The 20140-nt window shown below is 43.3% G+C and overlaps 1 protein-coding gene across 1 annotated transcript in view; it reads left to right on the top strand.

Annotated features, from left to right (window-relative positions):
* Positions 1-9356: 9356 nt before the first annotated feature.
* The window catches only part of LOC309568350 (sushi, nidogen and EGF-like domain-containing protein 1), a gene marked incomplete at its 3' end in the record, with an annotated part of 30222 nt that continues 19438 nt past the window's right edge, over positions 9357-20140 (top strand). Inside the window, exons 1-4 of the mRNA XM_082274013.1 lie at positions 9357-9419; positions 11455-11526; positions 16509-16633; positions 16742-17017. Of these exons, the coding sequence (XP_082130139.1) occupies positions 9380-9419; positions 11455-11526; positions 16509-16633; positions 16742-17017 (513 nt within the window). The 5' untranslated portion in view covers positions 9357-9379. The remainder of the gene's footprint in view (positions 9420-11454; positions 11527-16508; positions 16634-16741; positions 17018-20140) is intronic.

Genomic DNA, 20140 nt, shown 5'->3' with positions numbered 1-20140 from the left:
AGGGATACCAAACATCACAGGTGTGCACAGCCTATTGCATTAGGCCTCTCTTTCTCCCTCTCCCTCTCTCTCCCTCTCTCTCCCTCTCCCCCTCTCTCTATCTCTCCCCCTCTCTCTATCTCTCCCCCTCTCTCTGTCTCTCCCCCTCTCTCTATCTCTCCCACTCTCTTTCTCCCTCTCCCTCGCCCTCGCCCTCTCCCTCTCTCTCTCTCTCCTCAAAAGTCTGTTTTCCTTATTGCAAATATTCAGCCAAAATTTCAGAAACATGCTTATAAATGTTTTTATCGCATCTTGACGTGTAATATTTTACTCAATTTTTCTGTAAAATATAAAAAATGAGGTTGCATTGAGTAAAGGGATACCAAACATCACAGGTGTGCACAGCCTATTGCATTAGGCCTCTCTATCTCCCTCTCCCTCTTTCCCTCTCCCTCTCTCCCTCTCTCCCTCTCTCCCTCTCCCCCTCTCTAGCTCTCCCTCTGTCCCTCTCTCCCTCTCCACACCGCATGCACTGCACCCTAACACCACTAACCCTGAAGCTTAACAATCCAGACATTGCACCTCAACTCCTCAGACAATGCACCCCATCACTACTGCCCTTGAAGCTCAACAACCCAAACATTACACCCCAACTCCCCTGGCCCTGAAGTTCAACAATCTAGACATTGTACCCGAAAACCCCAAACACTATAACCCAACACCACTGACAATGAAGCTCAACAATCCAGACACTGCACCCCAATTCCCCTGACACTGAAACTCAACAATTCAGACACTGCACCCCAATTCCCCTGACACTGAAACTCAACAATTCAGACACTGTACCCCAACACCCCTGACAATGCACTCCAGCACCCCTGACCCTGAAACCCAACAATCCAGAGACTGTGCCCCAACAATCCAGACACTGCACCCCAAAACCCCTGACCCTGAAACTCAAGAATTCAGACACTGCACCATAACACCCCTGACCCTGAAGCTCAATAATTCAGATACTGTACCCCAACACCCCAGACATTGCAATCCAACACCCCTGACCCTGAAAGCCAACAATCCAGACACTGCACCCCAACACCCCTGACCCTGAAACCCAACAATCCAGAGACTGTACCCCAACAAACTAGACACTGCACCCCAACACCCCTGACCCTGAAACCCAACAATCCAGAGACTGTACCCCAACAAACTAGACACTGCACCCCAACACCCCTGACCCTGAAACCCAACAATCCAGAGACTGTACCCCAACAATCCAGACACTGCACCCCAACACCCCTGACCCTGAAACCCAACAATCCAGAGACTGTACCCGAACAAACTAGACACTGCACCCCAACACCCCTGACCCTGAAACCCAACAATCCAGAGACTGCACCCCAACAATCCAGACACTGCACCCCAACACCCCTGACCCTGAAACTTAACAATCCCCAACAAACTAGACACTGCACCCCAACACCCCTGACCCTGAAGTTCAACAATTCAAACACTGCACCCCAACACCCCTGACCCTGAAGCTCAACAATTCAGAGACCGTACCCCAACAATCCAGACACTGCACCCCACCACCCCTGACCCTGAAACCCAACAATCCAGAGACTGTACCCCAACAATCCAGACACTGCACCCCAACACCCCTGACCCTGAAACCCAAAAATCCCCAACAAACTAGACACTGCACCCCAACACCCCTGACCATGAAGCTCAACAATACAAACACTGCACCCCAACACCCCTGACCCTGAAACTCAACAATTCAGCAGGTTTTTCATCCCAGGAGCAGAAAAAAAAATCAGATTCCTCTATCCTATCAGGGCGGGTGGACAAATCTCCTGCTGCGGTTTTGTATTTTGACAGCTGGCCCCTCTGCCTGTCAAAATACCTGGACAGTGGCTACATTTGAATGGATGCAGCTGCTATTCGGCTGCTAATTTTCCATCTGAAAACTCAATATGGATGAGCATACAATCTCAATTGTTTCCACATTGAATGCTCTGGATATGAGGATTTCCATGTTTGTGTACAATGTGGCCTGTGATGTGTGAGGGAGGTATATGTGCATCTAGTCTACTGACTTTAATGTGTTCATCTTGTACAAGCGTTCTTTGAAGCAACCTCTTCTAGACCACACACAGAAGCAACATTGATTACCTCTTTTGCACCTGTGGATGACAACTGTGCACTGTTTGATCTGTCCAAATGCACACTAAGTGCTTTCATCTTACCCACATGGAATCCCTGTTTGTACAATTATCAGGAGTTCTCCATGTACATGTTGAGGTCCCAGCATCTACTTGCTACCAGCCCATGCAAATGATTCTAAAGTTTATACATCTACTAACCAGCCTCTCTTTCCCTTGTTTCCTCAACGTATGGTATATATACTTAAATTTATGTATATCGTTTCAATATATGAAAGGGGGGAGGGGTATGTTTGTTTGATTTTATTGTACCATGCGTGTCTTGTGTGTTGTGGTTTGTTTGGTGTTTTTTTTGTTTTTTTTTCATCATGCTAGAACCTATATGTTTTTGTTTGTTTTTTTGGTATTTGTTACAATTTTTTCAGTAAAATAAAATATATTCCTTTATTTCAGTGAATTTTTTTATTTTTTTTGACCCTTCATTGGTTTGGATTGGGGGGTTGTAGAAAATTAAACCAGTTTCTTTTATTCATTTTTTCTAATCTTCCATCTGGCTCATTCCATTTTTCAGTCGAGGTGGAAGGAGGCCAACACCCTCCAAACAAATTGTAGGTGGTTCCTCGTGAACTGGCCAAAATTCTAGCAGTTTATGGCCAGCTTAAAGCCCATCTCCAGGAAATAGAAAGAATATCCCTTGAATGGGGGCTGCTCCTGCAGTGCCGGAACTGACTGCTGTTTAGTTTGGGGGAGAGGGAAAGTATTTTTAATTACTAGATCCTCTGTTCCCCCAGCATTTGGCGCTCCCTCATGCTCTGCCAGTGAACTGCCCCATGGCTTCCTCAGTCCCAATGCCCGACTATGGACCCTGGGTCAGTTTTGATGACTTCAGAGCCATTGACTTCCTGTGGGGAAGAATAAACTGTAGGGACCAGTCTAACAGTGTGACACGGCAGAGTATTGGCTAAGAAAATCTACTACTCAATGCCCCCTAGACCTAAACAGGCAGTCACCCTTTGAAGTGCAGTTGCAGCCCCACTCTTAAGATTCCTGGAGTTAAGCTTTAAGTCTGGAGTTTCTGGACCCTCTGCCCACTTCTTTTTCATTTTTTTGCTTGTAGGGTTGGTTGTGAAAGATGAAAAGAGTTGAGACATTGAAAGACACTTTTCCTAGATGATACAACCCCTAGTTTAGTATAATTTCTGAAAAGTTGGTTGGACCATGACATTCATGGTACAGAAGTCACGTGTTCTGAAATATAAAGTTTATAATACATTGCACCCGGAAAGTATTCACAGCTCTTCATTTTTTCCACATTTTGCTATTTTACATTATTCCAAAACTGATTACATTTATTATTTTCCTTAAAATTCTACAAACAATACCCCATAATGACAATGTGAAAGAAGTTTGTTTGAAATCTTTGCAAATTTATTAAAAATAAAAAGCGAAAGAAAAATCCCACGTACATATGTATCACAGCCTTTGCTCAATACTTTGTTGAAGCACCTTTGGCACCAATTACAGCCTCAAGTCTTTTTTTAATATAATGCTACAAGCTTGGCACTCCTATTTTTGGGCAGTTTCTCCCATTCTTCTTTGCAGAACCTCTCAAGCTCCATCAGGTTGGATGAGGACAGTGCTGTATCTTGGCCTAGGCCAACAAGGCCCAGGCCTAGGGCGGCACTTTGTAGGGGGGCAGCAAAAAAGCTGCACCCTGCACGAAAAAAAAACAGCCTCCTCCCGAGTACCGCACGAAAAGGGTCCCCGCCGGCTTGGGCTACACTTTTAGTATAGTGCGAGTCTTATGGGGTGAATTGGGCCAGAGGGCAGAGTCCAGGAGGCAAATCAGCCTGGCACCCCCACAAAGAGGTCAGTGATGAGGCTGCACCGATAAGGCTCCGCTGATGGGCACTGATAGACTTGTGGTCTGTGGTTCACAGAGGACAGGGTGGGTCATAAACAGTAAGGGGTGTGGCCTTTACAGGTAGAGGTGGGTCATATGTAAATTAGGGGGTGCACAAGTTTAGTCAGGCCTAGGGCAGCACAAAACCTAAATACACCACTGGATGGGGAGCGTCGGTGCACAGCCATTTTCAGAACACTCCAAGAGATGGTCAATCGGGTTTAGGTCTGGGCTCTGGCTGGGCCACTCAAGGACATTCATAGAGTTGTCCCGTAGCTACCCCTTTGATGTCTTGGCTGTGTGCTAAGAGTCATTGTCCTGTTGGAAGATAAACCTTCGCCCCAGTCTGAGGTCCAGAGCGCTCTGGAGCAGGTTTTCATCTAGGATGTCTCTGTACATTGCTGCATTTATCTTTTCCTCAATCCTGACTAGTCTCCCAGTTCCTGCTGCTGAAAAACATCCCCACAGCATAATGCTGCCACCACCATGCTTCACTGTAGGTATGGTATTGGCCAGGTGATGAGTGGTGCCTGGTTTCCTCCAGACATGACGCTTGCCTTTCAGGCAGAAGTTCAATCTTTGTTTCATCAGAGCAGAGAATTTTGTTTCTCATGGTCTGAGAGTCCTTCAGGTGCCTTTTGCCAAACTCCAGGCGGGCTGTCATGTGCCTTTTACTGAGGAGTGGCTTCCATCTGGCCACTCTACCATACAGGCCTGATTAGTGGAGTGATGCAGAGATTGTTGTTCTTCTGGAAGGTTCTCCTCTCTCCACAGAGAAATGCTGAAGCTCTGTCAGAGTGATCATCAGGTTCTTGGTCACATCCCTGACTAAGGCCCTTCTTCCCCCGATCGCTCAGTTTGGCTGGGCAGCCCACTCTAGGAAGAGTCCTGGTGATTCCAAACTTCTTCCATTTAACCACTTTACCACCGGAGGATTTTGCTGTCTTACGTCTGGGCCACTTTTTGCGATTCGGCACTGTGCGAATTTAACTGACAATTTTGCGGTCGTGCGACGCCGTACCCAAACGAAATTTACGTCCTTTTTTTCCCACAAACAGAGCTTTCTTTTGGTGATATTTGATCCCCTGTGCAATTTTTACTTTTTGCGCTATAAACAAAAAAAGAGCGACAATTTCGAAAAAATAACAATATTTTTCACATTTTTCCCCCCCAAAAAAATGTAAAAATCAAAATTTTTTAAAATTTTAGGCCAATTTGTTTTCTGCTACATATGTTTGATAAAAAAAATCACAATAAGCATATTTTGATTGGTTTGCGCAAAAGTTATTGCGTTTACTAACTAAGGGAAAGATTTCTGTCATTTTTGGTGTTTTTTTTTAAGGAGTAATGGCGGCGATCTGCGATTTTTTTTGCGGGACTGCAACATTGCGGCAGACAGATCGGACCCTTGACTGACATTTTTGACACTTTTGCTGCTCCCCTGGCCCGACTCCCGCTGTGACTGAAAACAGCGGGAGCGAGCCTACGGCGGCGCGCGAGCGCCGCCCACAAGGGGAGGAGTCCAGCAACGTAGGTCTACGTCGCTGGACGGAATCGAGCCACTTTGCCGCAGTACAGTCAACGTGACTGGTCGGCAAGTGGTTAAAGATGATGGAGGCCACTGTGCTCAATGGAACCTTCAATGCTGCAGAAATGTTTCTGTACCCTTCCCCAGATCGGCGCCTCAATACAATCCTATCTCAGAGGTTTACAGACAATTCCTTGGACTTCATGGCTTGGTTTGTGCTCTGACATGCACTTAACTGTGGGACCTTATATAGACAGGTGTGTGCCTTTCCCAATCATGTCCAATCAACTAAATTTATCACAGTTGGACTCCATTCAAGTGGTAGAAACATCTCAAGGATGATCAGTGGAAACAGGATGCACCTGAGCTCAGTTTTGAGTGTCATGGCAAAGGGTGTGGATAATTTTTTTTTATTTTTAATAAATTTGCAAAAGATTTCAAACAAACATCTTTTACGTTGTCATTATGGGGGATTGTTTGTAGAATTTTTAGGAAAATAATTAATTTAATCCATTTTGGAAAAATGCTGTAACATAACAAAATGTGGAAAAAGTGAAGCGATGTGAATACTTTCTGGATGCACTGTATGCCCCTACCGTAAGGTATTTGAGATTGATATTGCAAAATCTCAATCTTTCCAGACATTACTCACCAGGCAGGAAAAACATCTTCTTGTGCACATATAAAAGCCACTTTTGTTTCCAATGGCTTTTCAGAAAGCAGCTAGCGAGTCCTCCATCAAGTCATGAAACAGAGGTGAGTGTGAAGAACTATGAATTGCTATTATGTCATTGAAAAAAAAGAATGAACTGATTAATGGTTTAATTTAATTTATTAAAGAAAAAAAATATATATATATATATATTTATATAAATATATATATATATATATATATATATATATATATATATATATATATATATATATATATATATATATATATTTCAACCAACGCTATACTTATTTGGCACATTTATAATAATTGCTTAGAGAGATTACAAAACTCTTTGCAGATCTCCTAGTTTGCAGTCATTTGTTCTTTCTCTATGAGCTGTAGGAATGGAGCGGCTTTGATATTTCCTTCAACCCTAATATAATTTGGTGGCTGATAAAAAGGCTGGAGGAGTTGATTTACTAAAGGCAAATTGATTATTCACTTTGCAATGGAAGTTGGACTTTGTATGGGAATTTTCCCTATCAACTCATGCGCAAGCAAAAATGCATTTGAGTGGGTATTATTAGCAAATTGAATTATTAATTATTAATCACTTTCATTAAGCCCTGGGGAAAATTCAATTGCAAACTTAAAAGGCTTTTTGCCTTTAGTAAATGAGCCCCAATAAGTGCTTAACCACTTCAGCCACTTCCCCAGGCCATTTTTTGTGATTCGGCACTGCGTTACTTTAATGGACAATTGCGCGGTCATGCGATGCTGTACCCAAATATATTTGATGTCCTTTTTTCCCACAAATACAGCTTTCTTTTGGTGGTATTTGAGCACCTCTGCAGTTTTTATTTTTTGCGCTATAAAACAATAAATAAAAAAAAAAGACCAACAATTAAAAAAAAAAATTATATATAACATATAACATACATATATATATATATATATATATATATATATATATATATATATATATATATATATATATGTTATTATTATTATTATTATATATAATATAATACAATTGTGCGGTCGTTACATGACCGCACAATTGTCACTTAACCACTTCTGGACCGTAAAGATTTCCCCCCCCCCCCAATGACCAGGCAATGTTTTACGATACTGCACTGCGTTACTTTAACCACTTTACCACTGGAGGATTTTGCTGTCTTACATCCAGGCCCCTTTTTGCGATTCGGCACTGTGCGACTTTAACTGACAATTGCGCGGTCATGCAACGCCGTACCCAAACGAAATTTACGTCCTTTTTTCCCCACAAACAGAGCTTTCTTTTGGTGGTATTTGATCACCTGTGCGATTTTTACTTTTTGAGCGACAATTTTGAAAAAATAACAATATTTTTCACATTTTTTTTATATGAAATTCCCCCCAAAAAATGTAAAAATCTAATTTTTTTATCATTTTAGGCCAATTTGTTTTCTGCTACATATTTTTGGTAAAAAAAATTGCAATAACCGTATTTTGATTGGTTTGCGCAAAAGTTATTGCGTTTACTAACTAAGGGAAAGATTTCTGTCATTTTTGGTGTTTTTTTTTTTTTTTAACGAGTAATGGCGGCGATCTGCGATTTTTTTCGCGGGACTGCGACATTGCGGCGGACAGATCGGACCCTTGACTGACATTTTTTACACTTTTGGGGGTACCAGTGACATTACTACAGTAATCAGTGCAAAAAATATGCACTGTTACTGTAAAAATGACACTGGCAGGGAAGGGGTTAATTTGTATTGGTGATCAAGGGGTTAATGTATGCCTGGTGCTTACTAACGTGTGTGGGGGGAGGTGACTGAGTGACACAGGGACAGATCGCATGTTCAGCTATGCTGAACCCTGCAATCTGACCCTGCCTGTCACTTAGGAGATCCGCCCGCTCTGTTTACACAAGTGGGCGGATCTCCACACTTGAATCCCCGACGATCGGGGAAGAGCGGCGGTGATCACCGCTGCTCCTCCCCTGGCCCGACTCCCGCTGTGACTGAATACAGCGGGAGAGAGGGGAATGTCTGGCGACGTAGGTCTACGTCGCCAGACGTTATCAAGCCACGTTGCTGCAGTAGCAGCTCAGTGAGCAGCGGTAAAGTGGTTAAGCTTGGGCAAAGTATTGTAGAATGTATGAACCGATTGCATCATTTGTAATCAACCCAAAAACTGATATTTTTGATTTTGGTAGATTTTGAACAAGTAAACCTCCTGATAATGTCTTCTATTATTTGGGGGTTCTGTTGGTGAGATCCCTCTGCTGAGTTTCTGGGTCTGTACACCTGCTGTGCACATTATGAGGGGTTCCCACCATCCCTATGCTGAGTTCCTTGGTCTTCGCACACCTGCTATGCCCATTATGAGGGTTCTCACGATCCCTGTGCTGAGTTTCCGAGTCTCTACACCTGCTGTGTCCATTATGAGGGGTTCCCACCAACCCTGTGCTGAGTTCCTGGGTCTGCACATCTGCTGTGCCCATTTTGAGGGGCTCCCACCTTTCCTGGGCTGTGTTCCCGAGTCTGCACATCTGCTAAACACATTTTGAGGAGCTCCCACCATTTCTGTGCTGCATTCCAGGGTCTGCACACCTGCTGTGTCCATTAAAGGGTCTCCCACCATCCCTGTGCTGAGTTCCCAGGTCTACACAACTACTGCGCCCACTATGAGGGATTCCCATCCTCCCTGCACTTTGTTCCCTATGTCTGTATACCTGCTGTGCTCATTATTCCTGCACTGAATAACCTGGGTCTGCACAATGCTGTGCCCATTTTGAGGGGCTTCCACCTTTCCTGGGCTGTGTTCCCGAGTCTGCACATCTGCTAAACACATTTTGAGGAGCTCCCACTGTCTCTGTGCTGCATTCCAGGGTCCGCACACCTGCTGTGTCCATTAAAGGGTCTCCCACCATCCCTGTGCTGAATTCCTAGGTCTACACACCTACTGCGCCCATTATGAGGGATTCCCATCATCCCTGCACTTAGTTCCCTGTGTCTGTACACCTGCTGTGCTCATTACGAGGGTCTCCCTCCCTGTGTATAAAAAAAAAAAAAACAACAAATTTTACAGAAAAAAAAGTAGGGTTATGTTATGTACTAAACAAGTATGTTTTGATTGTATTCTAGGGATCCACATAAAAGCATCCAATGATGAGCCTCTATGGGATTCTTCTGCTTCTTGCTTTAGGTAAGTAGAAGGGAGTTCTTTGGTTTTTTTTTTTTAGATTTTGTTTGTGAACTCAATGTCTCTGCTCTGTCAAGGCAGGGCTTTATTTCAGCGGGAACGCGGGGGAACGCAGTTCCGGCACCTCCAATGGGTGCTGGAGGGTCTACTGATGCTGGCTGCTGGGAGATCTATTGTTGCTGGAGGGGATCTAGTTTTGCATGGCAATCTATTGTTGCTGGTGGAGGATCTTTTGATACTGAGGGTTAATTGTTGCTAGAAGGGATCTACTGTTTAGGGAGGGGCCCACTGTTGCTGGCTGCTAGAGAGTCTATTAAAGTTGACTGCTGGGAGATCTTTTTCTGCTGCTGGGGGTCTATTGCTGCTGGGGGGGGGGGTCTATTGCTGCTGGCTGTGGGGGATCTATTTTATTGCTTTTCTTGTTATTATAACCTAATCCTATACATTCCAATACAAAATTATACTTGGCTCTATATTCTCTAAAAGGGGCGGTACTGGAACTGGGTAGGGGGTGGAACCAAGGGTCAGTGCTCGAAGGTTGGAAGGGGTGGAACCAAGGGTCAGTGCTCGAAGGTTGGAAGGGGTGGAACCAAGGGTCAGTGCTCGGAGGTTGGAAGGGGTTGAACCAAGGGTCAGTGCTCGGAGGTTGGAAGGGGTGGAACCAAGGGTCAGTGCTCGGAGGTTGGAAGGGGTGGAACCAAGGGTCAGTGCTCGGAGGTTGGAAGGGGTGGAACCAAGGGTCAGTGCTCGGAGGTTGGAAGGGGTGGAACCAAGGGTCAGTGCTCGGAGGTTGGAAGGGGTGGAACCAAGGGTCAGTGCTCGGAGGTTGGAAGGGGTGGAACCAAGGGTCAGTGCTCGGAGGTTGGAAGGGGTGGAACCAAGGGTTAGTGCTCGGAGGTGGGTAGGGGGCGGAGACACAAAGTAACTTAGAAGGGGGAGTTCCTGCACCTATTCTCTGAGAAAAAAAGCCCTGTGTCAAGGTAACTATCTTGTCCTTTCTTAGCCTGAGGCCATCTTTTAAACTTCTTAAGCTTTAAAATGTCTTGACAGTCTAAGAGTTCAGCACGTTCTTCTTGCCTACAACATCCAAGTCCTTTAGAAAACATTAGGTGTTCTGCATTGCTGCTTTATCCTAGCAAATCCAAAGGGAATCTTTTTTATGGCACAGGCAGTGGTGGTTCCATCTGAAGTAGAAGGTTGCTGATGCTCATCTGGGGAAAATTAGGCTAGCTTTGGGGTAGGTTAGACCTCTGTATTATTGACTCTCCTGGAATCAACACTGTCAAGATGGCAACTTCCAGCACTGGATGCCGGAACTCCCCTGTGTCAAGTAAAGCTGGTCATACACCAGCAATCCTTTGTTCACAAATGTTCATTTTTAGGAACATTTACTAGAGTTTCAAATGGTCAGTGGGGTCAATTCGACGTTTGGTTTTACCTGTGGTGACAATTTTCAGGAGGAGGATGGAAAATTTCTACCGAAGAAACAAAATTTTAACAGTGAATGGGGTTTCCATTGGGGAAAAGTCATATTTATTGTAATGAAACCTGTTTAAAACCTCTGGGATTCCATTCAAGTAGACGATCTGAATACAATTTTAAGGGCTTTCCAATGAAATTACATGACTGTATTCATCCCCATATCAGAGGGGCGGGTGCTGCGTATGTCAATGGACTCAAGAGAAAAGGATTTTACGGTAAGATCCTACAAAAATCCTGTTTTCTCTATCGTCCATTGCAGTGGTGGCCCGTCCATTGGGGGAGCAGGGGCGCCACCCCCCCCATCCATGTGTTTGGCCCCCTAATCTACATGCAGGGTGCCGGACACATGGATTCCAACCGGCTGCATGCACTCTAAATATCTACTAAACTGTGCAAGTTTAGGAGATATTCACAGAACCTACAGGTAAGCCTTACTAAAGGCTTGCCTGTAGGTACAAGTGGTAGAACTGGGTTTACTACCACTCTAAACTGAATAGATTGTTTTACCAGGAAAAGGTTCACTTATACATTCATATTTTTTTTCTTTCCTTTTTAGTTGATATCACTCAAGAAGGAGATGTTGTATCAGTAACAACTGCATCAACGACTGCTTACACTCTGGGGTCAGGTAATCATTTCAATGACAGTAATAATCATTCAGGAATACATACTATCATTTTTATTGATATTTACTAATCGAGACCATCTTACTTACCTATCGGTCAAAAGTATGCATACTTATTGGACATCCCGTTGCAAAACTCTCAACATTTGTGTTGGAGTAGACTACCTATTGGGGCTATACTTGCCTCCACCCTTCTGGGAAAGCTTTGGAAAAGATTTTGGAGCGTGTCAGTGGAAATTTGTACTAATTCAGCCTCAAGAGGTCAGGTACTGATGGTGGAAGAGAAGACCTGGCTCACAATCTGCATTCCAACCCATCCCAAAAGTTGTCAGTAGAGTACCTAGACCTTTGAGTTCCTCCACAGAAAGCTGTTTAGGGTTGGAGAACGCGCTGGACTGACTCAATCAGTTGTAGGTCAATGGGTAGGTGACAATGGGGGCGAGTTGGAAGAGTTCTCTTCCAATGATTTCTGCTCAACCTAAAAAGAAGGTGGCGGTGAGCCCTTTTTGGGGGCTTGGGCTGCTACCTCTGGGTACGGCTCAAGGTCGTTTCCGCATGTACTTGTAAGGGTAGGTAAAAAGGTATCCAGTAAATGCAAGTCAGAAGGTGAAAATAGCAGCAAGTGATCAAGCCAACGCACTTTGGGGGAACAAAGACTCCCCCTTCCTCAGGGCTATTAAACAAATATAAGAGTGTACAAAAACATATATACATAGAAAAATATGTAGATGTAGGAATGAAAGTTGAAAATAATATTTTCATAATTGTATAGCAAAACATCTTGTGCAAGAATAAAGCATATGACAACTATGTGTAAAAACATTACATAACACTCGAAGCACTAATAAAAAAAGATAACCCCTTAACGCAGATGTAACGCAAATATCCTTCCTTCGGCTTCAAGGGGTTGTACCGGTTGATACCTGCAACTGCAGCCATCACCTCCATACTGTCTTTCAGGGCGGACAGTCAACTTTCTTGTGATAACAACCGATGTGGCTAAGCAGCCGCTCGGCCGTTATCCCTTCCCACCTCCTTCCACCGCTCCGCTCAGGTCTCCACCGGGATACCCGAGCGACCAGGCCAATGTCCGCCGGCTTGCCAAAGACCAGAACAAAGCCAGAAACGGCTTTGACCAGGTCTCGGTTCTAGTAACCCAGAAGCGATGTTATGACCTCACTTCTGGTTACTGGAGCCATAAATGTGCAAAATTTTATAAAAAGGACAGTATTGAAAACAGCCAAACTTGGCATTTTGAATGCTTTTAAGTACAAAGGAGGGATTTGGGGTCTTATAGACCCCAGATCCCTCCATAAAGAGTACCTGGCACTGCCTATTACTGTCACGAGGAATGTTTACATTCCTTGACACAGCAATAAAAGTGATCAAACAAAAAAATGTAAAGGTAGAGTGTAAAAATAAAAAAAATACAATAAAATAAATAAGAAAAAAAATTTCAAGCGCCCCATCCCCCTATGCTCATGCGCAGAAGCGAACGCATACATAAGTCGCGCAAATCAGTGTTCAAATCATACATGTGAGGTATCGCCACGATCGTTAGTGAGAGCAATCATTTTAGCGCTAGACCTCCTCTGTAACTCTAAACAAGTAACCGTTAAAATTTTTTAGGTACCATAGTTTGTCACCATTCCACGAGTGTGTACAATTTTAAATCATGACATGTTAGGTATCTATTTATTCAGCGTAACATCATCTTTCAATACACAAAAAATTTTGCTAACTTGTATTTTTTTTTTGTTTTTTTTTAATTAATAAAGGTGTATTACTTCCAGAAAAAATTGCATTTGAAAGACCGCTGTGCAAATACCGTGTGATATAAAATATTACAACGATCACCATTTTATTCTATAGGGTCTCTGCTAAAAGTATATATATATATATAATGTTTGGAGGTTCTAAGTCATTTTCTATCAAAAAATACTGTTTTTAACTTGTAAAAAACAAGTGTCAGAAAAAGTTAGGAATGAATAGAATAAAAATAATAATAAAATAGATAAACAAGCCTGCTTAACCACTTAAGCCCCAGAGGATTTGGCTGCTCAAAGACCAGGGCCTATTTTGCGATTCGGCACTGCGTGATTTTAACGGACAATTGCGCGGTCGTGCAGCGCTGTACCCAAACGAAATTGATGTCCTTTTTTTCCCACAAACAGAGCTTTCTTTTGGTGGTATTTGATGACCTGTGTGATTTTTACTTTTTGCGCTATAAGTTTTTTAACTTATAAATTTTTTAACATTTTAGGCCAATTTGTTTTCTGCTACATATTTTTGGTGAAAAAAATCGCAATAAGCATATTTTGATTGGTTTGCGCAAAAGTTATTGCGTTTACTAACTAAGGGAAAAATTTATGTAATTTTTATTGTTTTTTTTTTTTTAACTAGTAATGGCGGTGATGTGCGATTTTTTTTGCAGGACTGCGACATTGCGGCGGACAGATCGGACCCTTGACCCTAAAAATGACACTGGCAGGGAAGGGGTTAACTTTATTAGACATCCAGGGATATGTGTTTCCCTAGGGGCATGCTTCTAACTGTAAAGGGGCGTGGCTTTTGATGTAACCACAGAGACATACGATCCTACATAGCAGGATCGTAGGATCTCTGTTCTTACATCAGGGAGAATGACAGGCGGCTTTGTTTACATCAGCCGCCTGCCTTTCTCCCTCTCCAGCAGGAGATCGCGAGTGACCGGCGGACATTGGAGCCACCGGTCACTCGCGCTGGGATGGCAGTGAACGAGCGGGGGCGGGAGCGCGCCTCCGGCAGCGCGCGATCGCCCCCTATTGGCTCGCGGGCGAGTGACGTACCTATACGTCACTTTGCCCAGCGGGGGGGCTGACCGCCGCAGTATATGTACTTGCGGCGGTTGGCAAGTGGTTAAAAAAACTAATATCCTAAAATGTAATGACATCCCATCAAGCTGGCAAACCATGTCCTTATGGAGCTGGCTTTGTACACAGGGTCACAGGCTTTATTAATATTATACAGGATTTATGTAGCGCCAACAATTTGCCCAGAGAGACAGTACAGTTACAATACAATAAAATACAAGTGGGTTTGAAGGGCCCTGTGCATAAGAGCTTACAATCTAATAGGGTGGGGTAAGTGATATAAAAGGTAATAACTGTAAGGTATGAGCTAATTGAAGAATTAAAAATTCAGTTGTCTGGTGGTGGCTTGATAGGCTTCCCATAAAAATTGCATTTTCAGGGATCATTTAAAGGTGACCAGAGTAGAAGATAGTTGGGCAGATTAAGGTAGAAAGTTCCAGAAGATGTGACAGGCTCGGGAGAAGTCCTGGAGACGAGCATGGGAGAAAGAGGCAAGAGAGTAAGGGAGCAGGAAGTCTAGGGAGGAGCAAAAAGGACAGTTTGGGTGATATTTAGAGACGAGATCGGTGATGTAGCTTGAGGCAGAGTTGTGGATGGCTTTGTTTGTATGTCGTTGTATTGTATGTCGTAGTATTCTAATTGAATTTGCTGGGCAATCGGAAGCCAGTGGAGGGATTGGAAGAGAGTAGTGGTTAGTAAGGTAGGTGAGTCTAAAAGCAGCATTTATTCATGATAGACTAAAGGGTGGGAGGGGAGGGTAACCTGTGGAGAGGTAGCCCTATGAGAAGAGATTTGCAGTAGTCAAGGTGAGAGATTACAAGAGAGTCATGGTGGAACAGAGGAAAGGGTCTTCTCCAGACTGTTGACACAAGGTCAAATCTGCAACTTTTTCCAAAATATCTTTGTATCCTTCACTTGCAACAACTTAACTTAATAAACTGGAGGGGTGTTCATATACTTTGGACCATACGACGGTAGGTAGTTTTAGCCATATAGTGTATTTCACCACTGGAGCTCCATGCAAATGATAAGGAGCCATCGTGTGACCTTGCCATGAGCCAAGCATTTAATATTTAAACATTTTGGGGTTGATTTGCTAAAACTGGAGAGTGCCAAATCTGGTGCAACTCTGCATAGAAACCAATCAGCTTCTATTTTTTTTTATTTGCCAAAGCCTAATTGGAAAAGCTGAAGTCAGAACTTATTGGCTAATGGCACAGCCGCACCAGATTTGGCACCCTCCAGTCTTAGTAAATTAAGCCTCTTGTTTCCTCTATTAACCACTTAAGCCCCGGAAGATTTTACCCCCTTCCTTGCCAGGGCCTATTTTGCGATTCGGCACTGCATGACTTTAACGGACAATTGCGCGGTCGTGCGACGCAGTACCTAAACTAATTTGACGTCCTTTTTTTCCCACAAACAGAGCTTTCTTTTGGTGGTATTTGATCACCTGTGCGATTTTTTTGATCATGCGCTATAAGCAAAAAAAGAGCCTCAATTTTGCAAAAATAACAATATTTTTCACATTTTTTTATATGAAATTCACAAAAAAAAAAAATGTAAAAATCAAAATTTTTTAACATTTTAGGCCAATTTGTTTTATGCTACATATTTTTGGTAAAAAAAAATTGCAAAAAGCGTATTTTGATTGGTTTGCGCAAAAGTTATTGTGTTTACTAACTAAGGGAAAGATTTTTGTCATTTTTGTTGTTTTTTGTTTAACGCGTAATGGCGGTGATCTGCGATTTTTTTTTTGCGGGACTGCGACATTGCGGCGGACAGATCGGACCCTTGACTGACATTTTTGACACTTTTGGGGTTACCAGTGACATTACTACAGTAATCAGTGATATACATATGCACTGTTACTGTAAAATGACACTGGCAGTGAAGGGGTTAACTTTTTTTTTGAGAGGGAGGGGTTGTGTGTGTCCCTAGGGGCGTGATTCTAACTGTGATTGGCTCGCTCCCCAGAGCCTCACAGGCTAGTGACGTACCCATACGTCACTTTGCCTGTGAGGGGCTGACCGCCGCAGTATATGTACTCGTGGCAGTCGGCAAGTGGTTAACATTTGATACACTTTTTGTTTTTATTAAATACATACAATATTTTCCCATGAATTATCCTTTTAGAACTTCTCTATCCCTATGGATCGGGGGTTGACAATCTCAGTCCACAGGCTGATGATGGAGGACCACCACAACAAACCCTAAATACCAACATTCCAGTCTTTGGAGAGATGTTCTCTTCATTCTATGTGAGTACATTTACATCTAAGCCGGTAACAGTTTAGGCATCTTACCACCTACAGAGAGCTGTCCTATAGAAAGTTGCAAAAATGTTTTTTTTTTCTCTCTTTGAACAGATGAACAACAATGGATTTCTGTCATTCAAAGTTAACATCACTGATTACAGGCCCCCAAGTCAAAGTGTGAGCTACCCATTCTTGGCTCCTTTCTGGTCTGATGTGGATAACAGTCAAGAGGGTTCAATCTACTATCGCCAGACCAACGACAGCGACCTTCTTGTCTGGGCAACATCGCAGCTTAAAACTTATTTTCGCCTCTACAAATTTAACGCTACATGGATTTTTGTGGCAACATGGGAAAAGGTTATGTTTCATGGCGCTAAGACTGATCAGGTATTTCCCTCGAGACTAGCAAATGGCCAGTTGTGTATTTTGTTTTTTTGCTGCCCTAGGCAAGACTAAAATTGGACGCCCCCCCCCCCCCCCAATGTAAATTTGCCCCACTCCTTCCTTTTAGACAGATGTGACTCCCTCCAAAATTTAAGGACTACAAATCCCAGCATGAACCCCTGAGATCTCATGAAAAGGGGGGGTGAGAGGGGGGGTGAGGGAGAGAGAGAGAGAGAGAGGGGGTGAGAGAGAGAGAGAGAGAGAGAGAGAGGGGGGTGTGAGAGAGAGAGAGGGGGGTGAGACAATGAGAGAGGGGGGTGGGGATGAGAGAAAAAGAGAGAGGGGGGAGAGAGAGGGGGGTGAGAGAGAGAGAGGGGGGGGATGAGAGAGAGAGAGAGAGAGAGAAGGGGGGGTGAGAGAGAGAAAGAAGGGGGATGTGAGAAAGAGAGAAAGGGGTGAAATAGGCGGCTCTAGCAACCAGTGGCCAATAGAGTTTCAGGTGAAGGGGGGGTGGCTTTTTTGCTGCCCCCCTGCAAAGTGCTGCCATAGGCCTGGGCCTTGTCGGCCTAGGCCAAAATACAGCACTGCAAATGGCACACGTGTTCCTCAGAGTGAGATCAGGCTTTTAGGAATGGAGATAGAGGACAGTGTGGAGAGAAGATGTCCAATAAAACAAAAACAAAAAAAAAAAAAAACTGAACACATGGGGGGGATTTACTAAAACTGGAGTGTACAAAATCTGGTGCAACTCTGCATAGAAACCAAGCAGCTTCCAGATTTTTTTTTTGTCAAATCTTAAATGAACAAGCCGAAGTTAGAAGCTGATTGGCTACCATGCACAGCTGCAACAGATTCTGAGTGTTCTAGTCTTTGAAAATCCCCTCCCCCCCCATAATGTGGATCTCCAGGGGAACCCCTAAAATAGTTTTCAGGTCTCAGAGATCTCTTACTGAAATCAAGTCATCTGAGGGGGATGGGAAAATGCCTTACGTTTTGGTAGTCAGTAGGAAAAATGAAACCCGTACAGAGATGGTCAGAATGCCACCGTTACAGACATCTAAAAAGATCATTGGTGTCACGCTGCTGGCCTTTGCAAAGTAGTGTTGGCCTCAGATCTATGCAAGCACTATTACATGGGAGGTGAGTCATCCACAGCTTAAAGTAAAACTATAGGCAAGAACTTTTTTTTTTCATTTTGGATAGAGTAAGGGAGGGTTATCACCCCTGTCAGATTTTTTTTCGCCATCTGTGTCACATTGGGGAGATTTCCTTTCACTTCCTGTCCCATAGCCAAACAGGAAGTGAGAGGAAATCCCTGCAAATTAGGAGAATTCCTTGGGAACCCCCAGGTCACCATAACTAGTGTCCCCATTGGAAGATATCCCCTCTATTACTTTTCTAGGGATAACCCAAAATTTGGGATTCTCTTTTACTTTCACTTTCAATGATAATGGTAAACAGGACAAATAGAGAGGGGGAATCTCCCTAATAGAGGCCCAGACTACAATAAAACCTGATGGGTGTGTTTTAATCACTCTTCACTCCACTGTATTTAAATCTGCTAGTACATCCTAACCCCCCCTCCAGACTGACAATGCTGCTGTCCAAAAGGGCCACCTGTGCTCCCTCATCCAGAGTGGGGGCTCCCTAATACAGGAGGTGTGTTACTGGCCAGATGACCGGGTGAAAACAGAAGGGAAAAAGCCTAAAAGAAGAAATGAATGCAGCTGCCACATCTCATGATTAGTTTAGCTGCAATATGTTACATTTTTGGATTTGGGTTTAATACTGTATAAGCCTAATTTCAGGTGGCATCTTGGCAATGGGCAACAGTACCATTCCAGAGATAAAACTATAATCCTACCACTTTATAAAACTCTGGTCCGCCCGCATCTGGAGTATTCTGTCCAGTTCTGGTCGCCAGTCCTCAGGAGGGATGTGTTGGAGCTGGAGAGAGTCCAGAGAAGGGCAACTAAACTATTTAGGGGATTGGAGGACCTTAATTATGAAGAGCGTCTGCAATCGCTTGATTTATTCTCCCTGGAGAAGAGACGCCTGAGAGGGGACATGATAGCAATTTATAAATATCTCAATGGGGATCTCAGCATAGAAAAAAAGCTATTCAGTCGAAAAGGATTGCATGAGGATTTGAGGGCATACAATGCGATTAGAGGAGAAGCATTTTAACCTCAGGCAACGCAGGGGGTTCTTCACTGTTATGGCTACAAGATTGTGGAATTCTCTACCACAAGAGGTGGTTTCTGCGGGAAGTATGGTGGCTTTCAAAAGACTCTTAGACGTACATCTCAAGGATCAGAACATTCAGGGGTATGAGAGATGATTACAGCCACACACACCTACACAGGTTGTACTGGATGGACTATTGTCTTTATTCAAACTCAACTACTATATAACTATGTAACTATGTTCTAAGCAGTGACAATAAATGTGTAAAAATACCTCAGAAATCTTAATCTGTCTTTGGCCACCAAACAAATATTATTTTTATTATTTCATTTTTGTTTTTAAAGAGGGGACCTGTACAGTGGAAGCCCAAAAAAAGGAACTTGGCTAGTCACCAGCATTGCTTGTAGGCTTCCTAAATCGGATCTTTTTCCCATTACTGACTTACCATGCCTTGCGTGTACATGTACCAATACTGCTGTGTATGTTACCTTAGCGACTTACTGTTGTTGCTATATTTTGTACTTTATTTATATCTTGGAAAGAAAAAAAAAATGATTGAAACTGAAAAAAAAACTGTTATTTTTGATTCCTGGAGACTCAAGATTTCGGGATGAAAAAACAAAAGTTACATAGTAGTTGAGGTTGAAAAAAGACAACAGTCCATCCAGTTCAACCTGTGTGTTGTGTGCGGATGTATTCATTTCTCATACCCCTGAATGTTTTGATCTTGGAGATGTACGTCCAAGAGCCTTTTAAAAGTAGCCATACTCCCCACACTTACCACCATTTGTGGAAGAGGGTTCCACAATCTTATTGCCCTTACTGTAAAATACCCCTTACGTAGCCAAAGGTTAAATCAATTAAAGTTGCTTTTACAAACAATGGCAGTGGAAATCCAACGGCAGTACACAACTAGAAAGAATTTTATAAAAGACTTAT

The sequence above is a fragment of the Pelophylax lessonae genome, assembly GCF_965119305.1.
Source record: "Pelophylax lessonae genome assembly, chromosome: 12".
NCBI lineage: Eukaryota > Metazoa > Chordata > Amphibia > Anura > Ranidae > Pelophylax > Pelophylax lessonae.
Note: the sequence above shows the minus strand (reverse complement) of the source record. Positions and strands in the feature narration are given on the sequence as shown.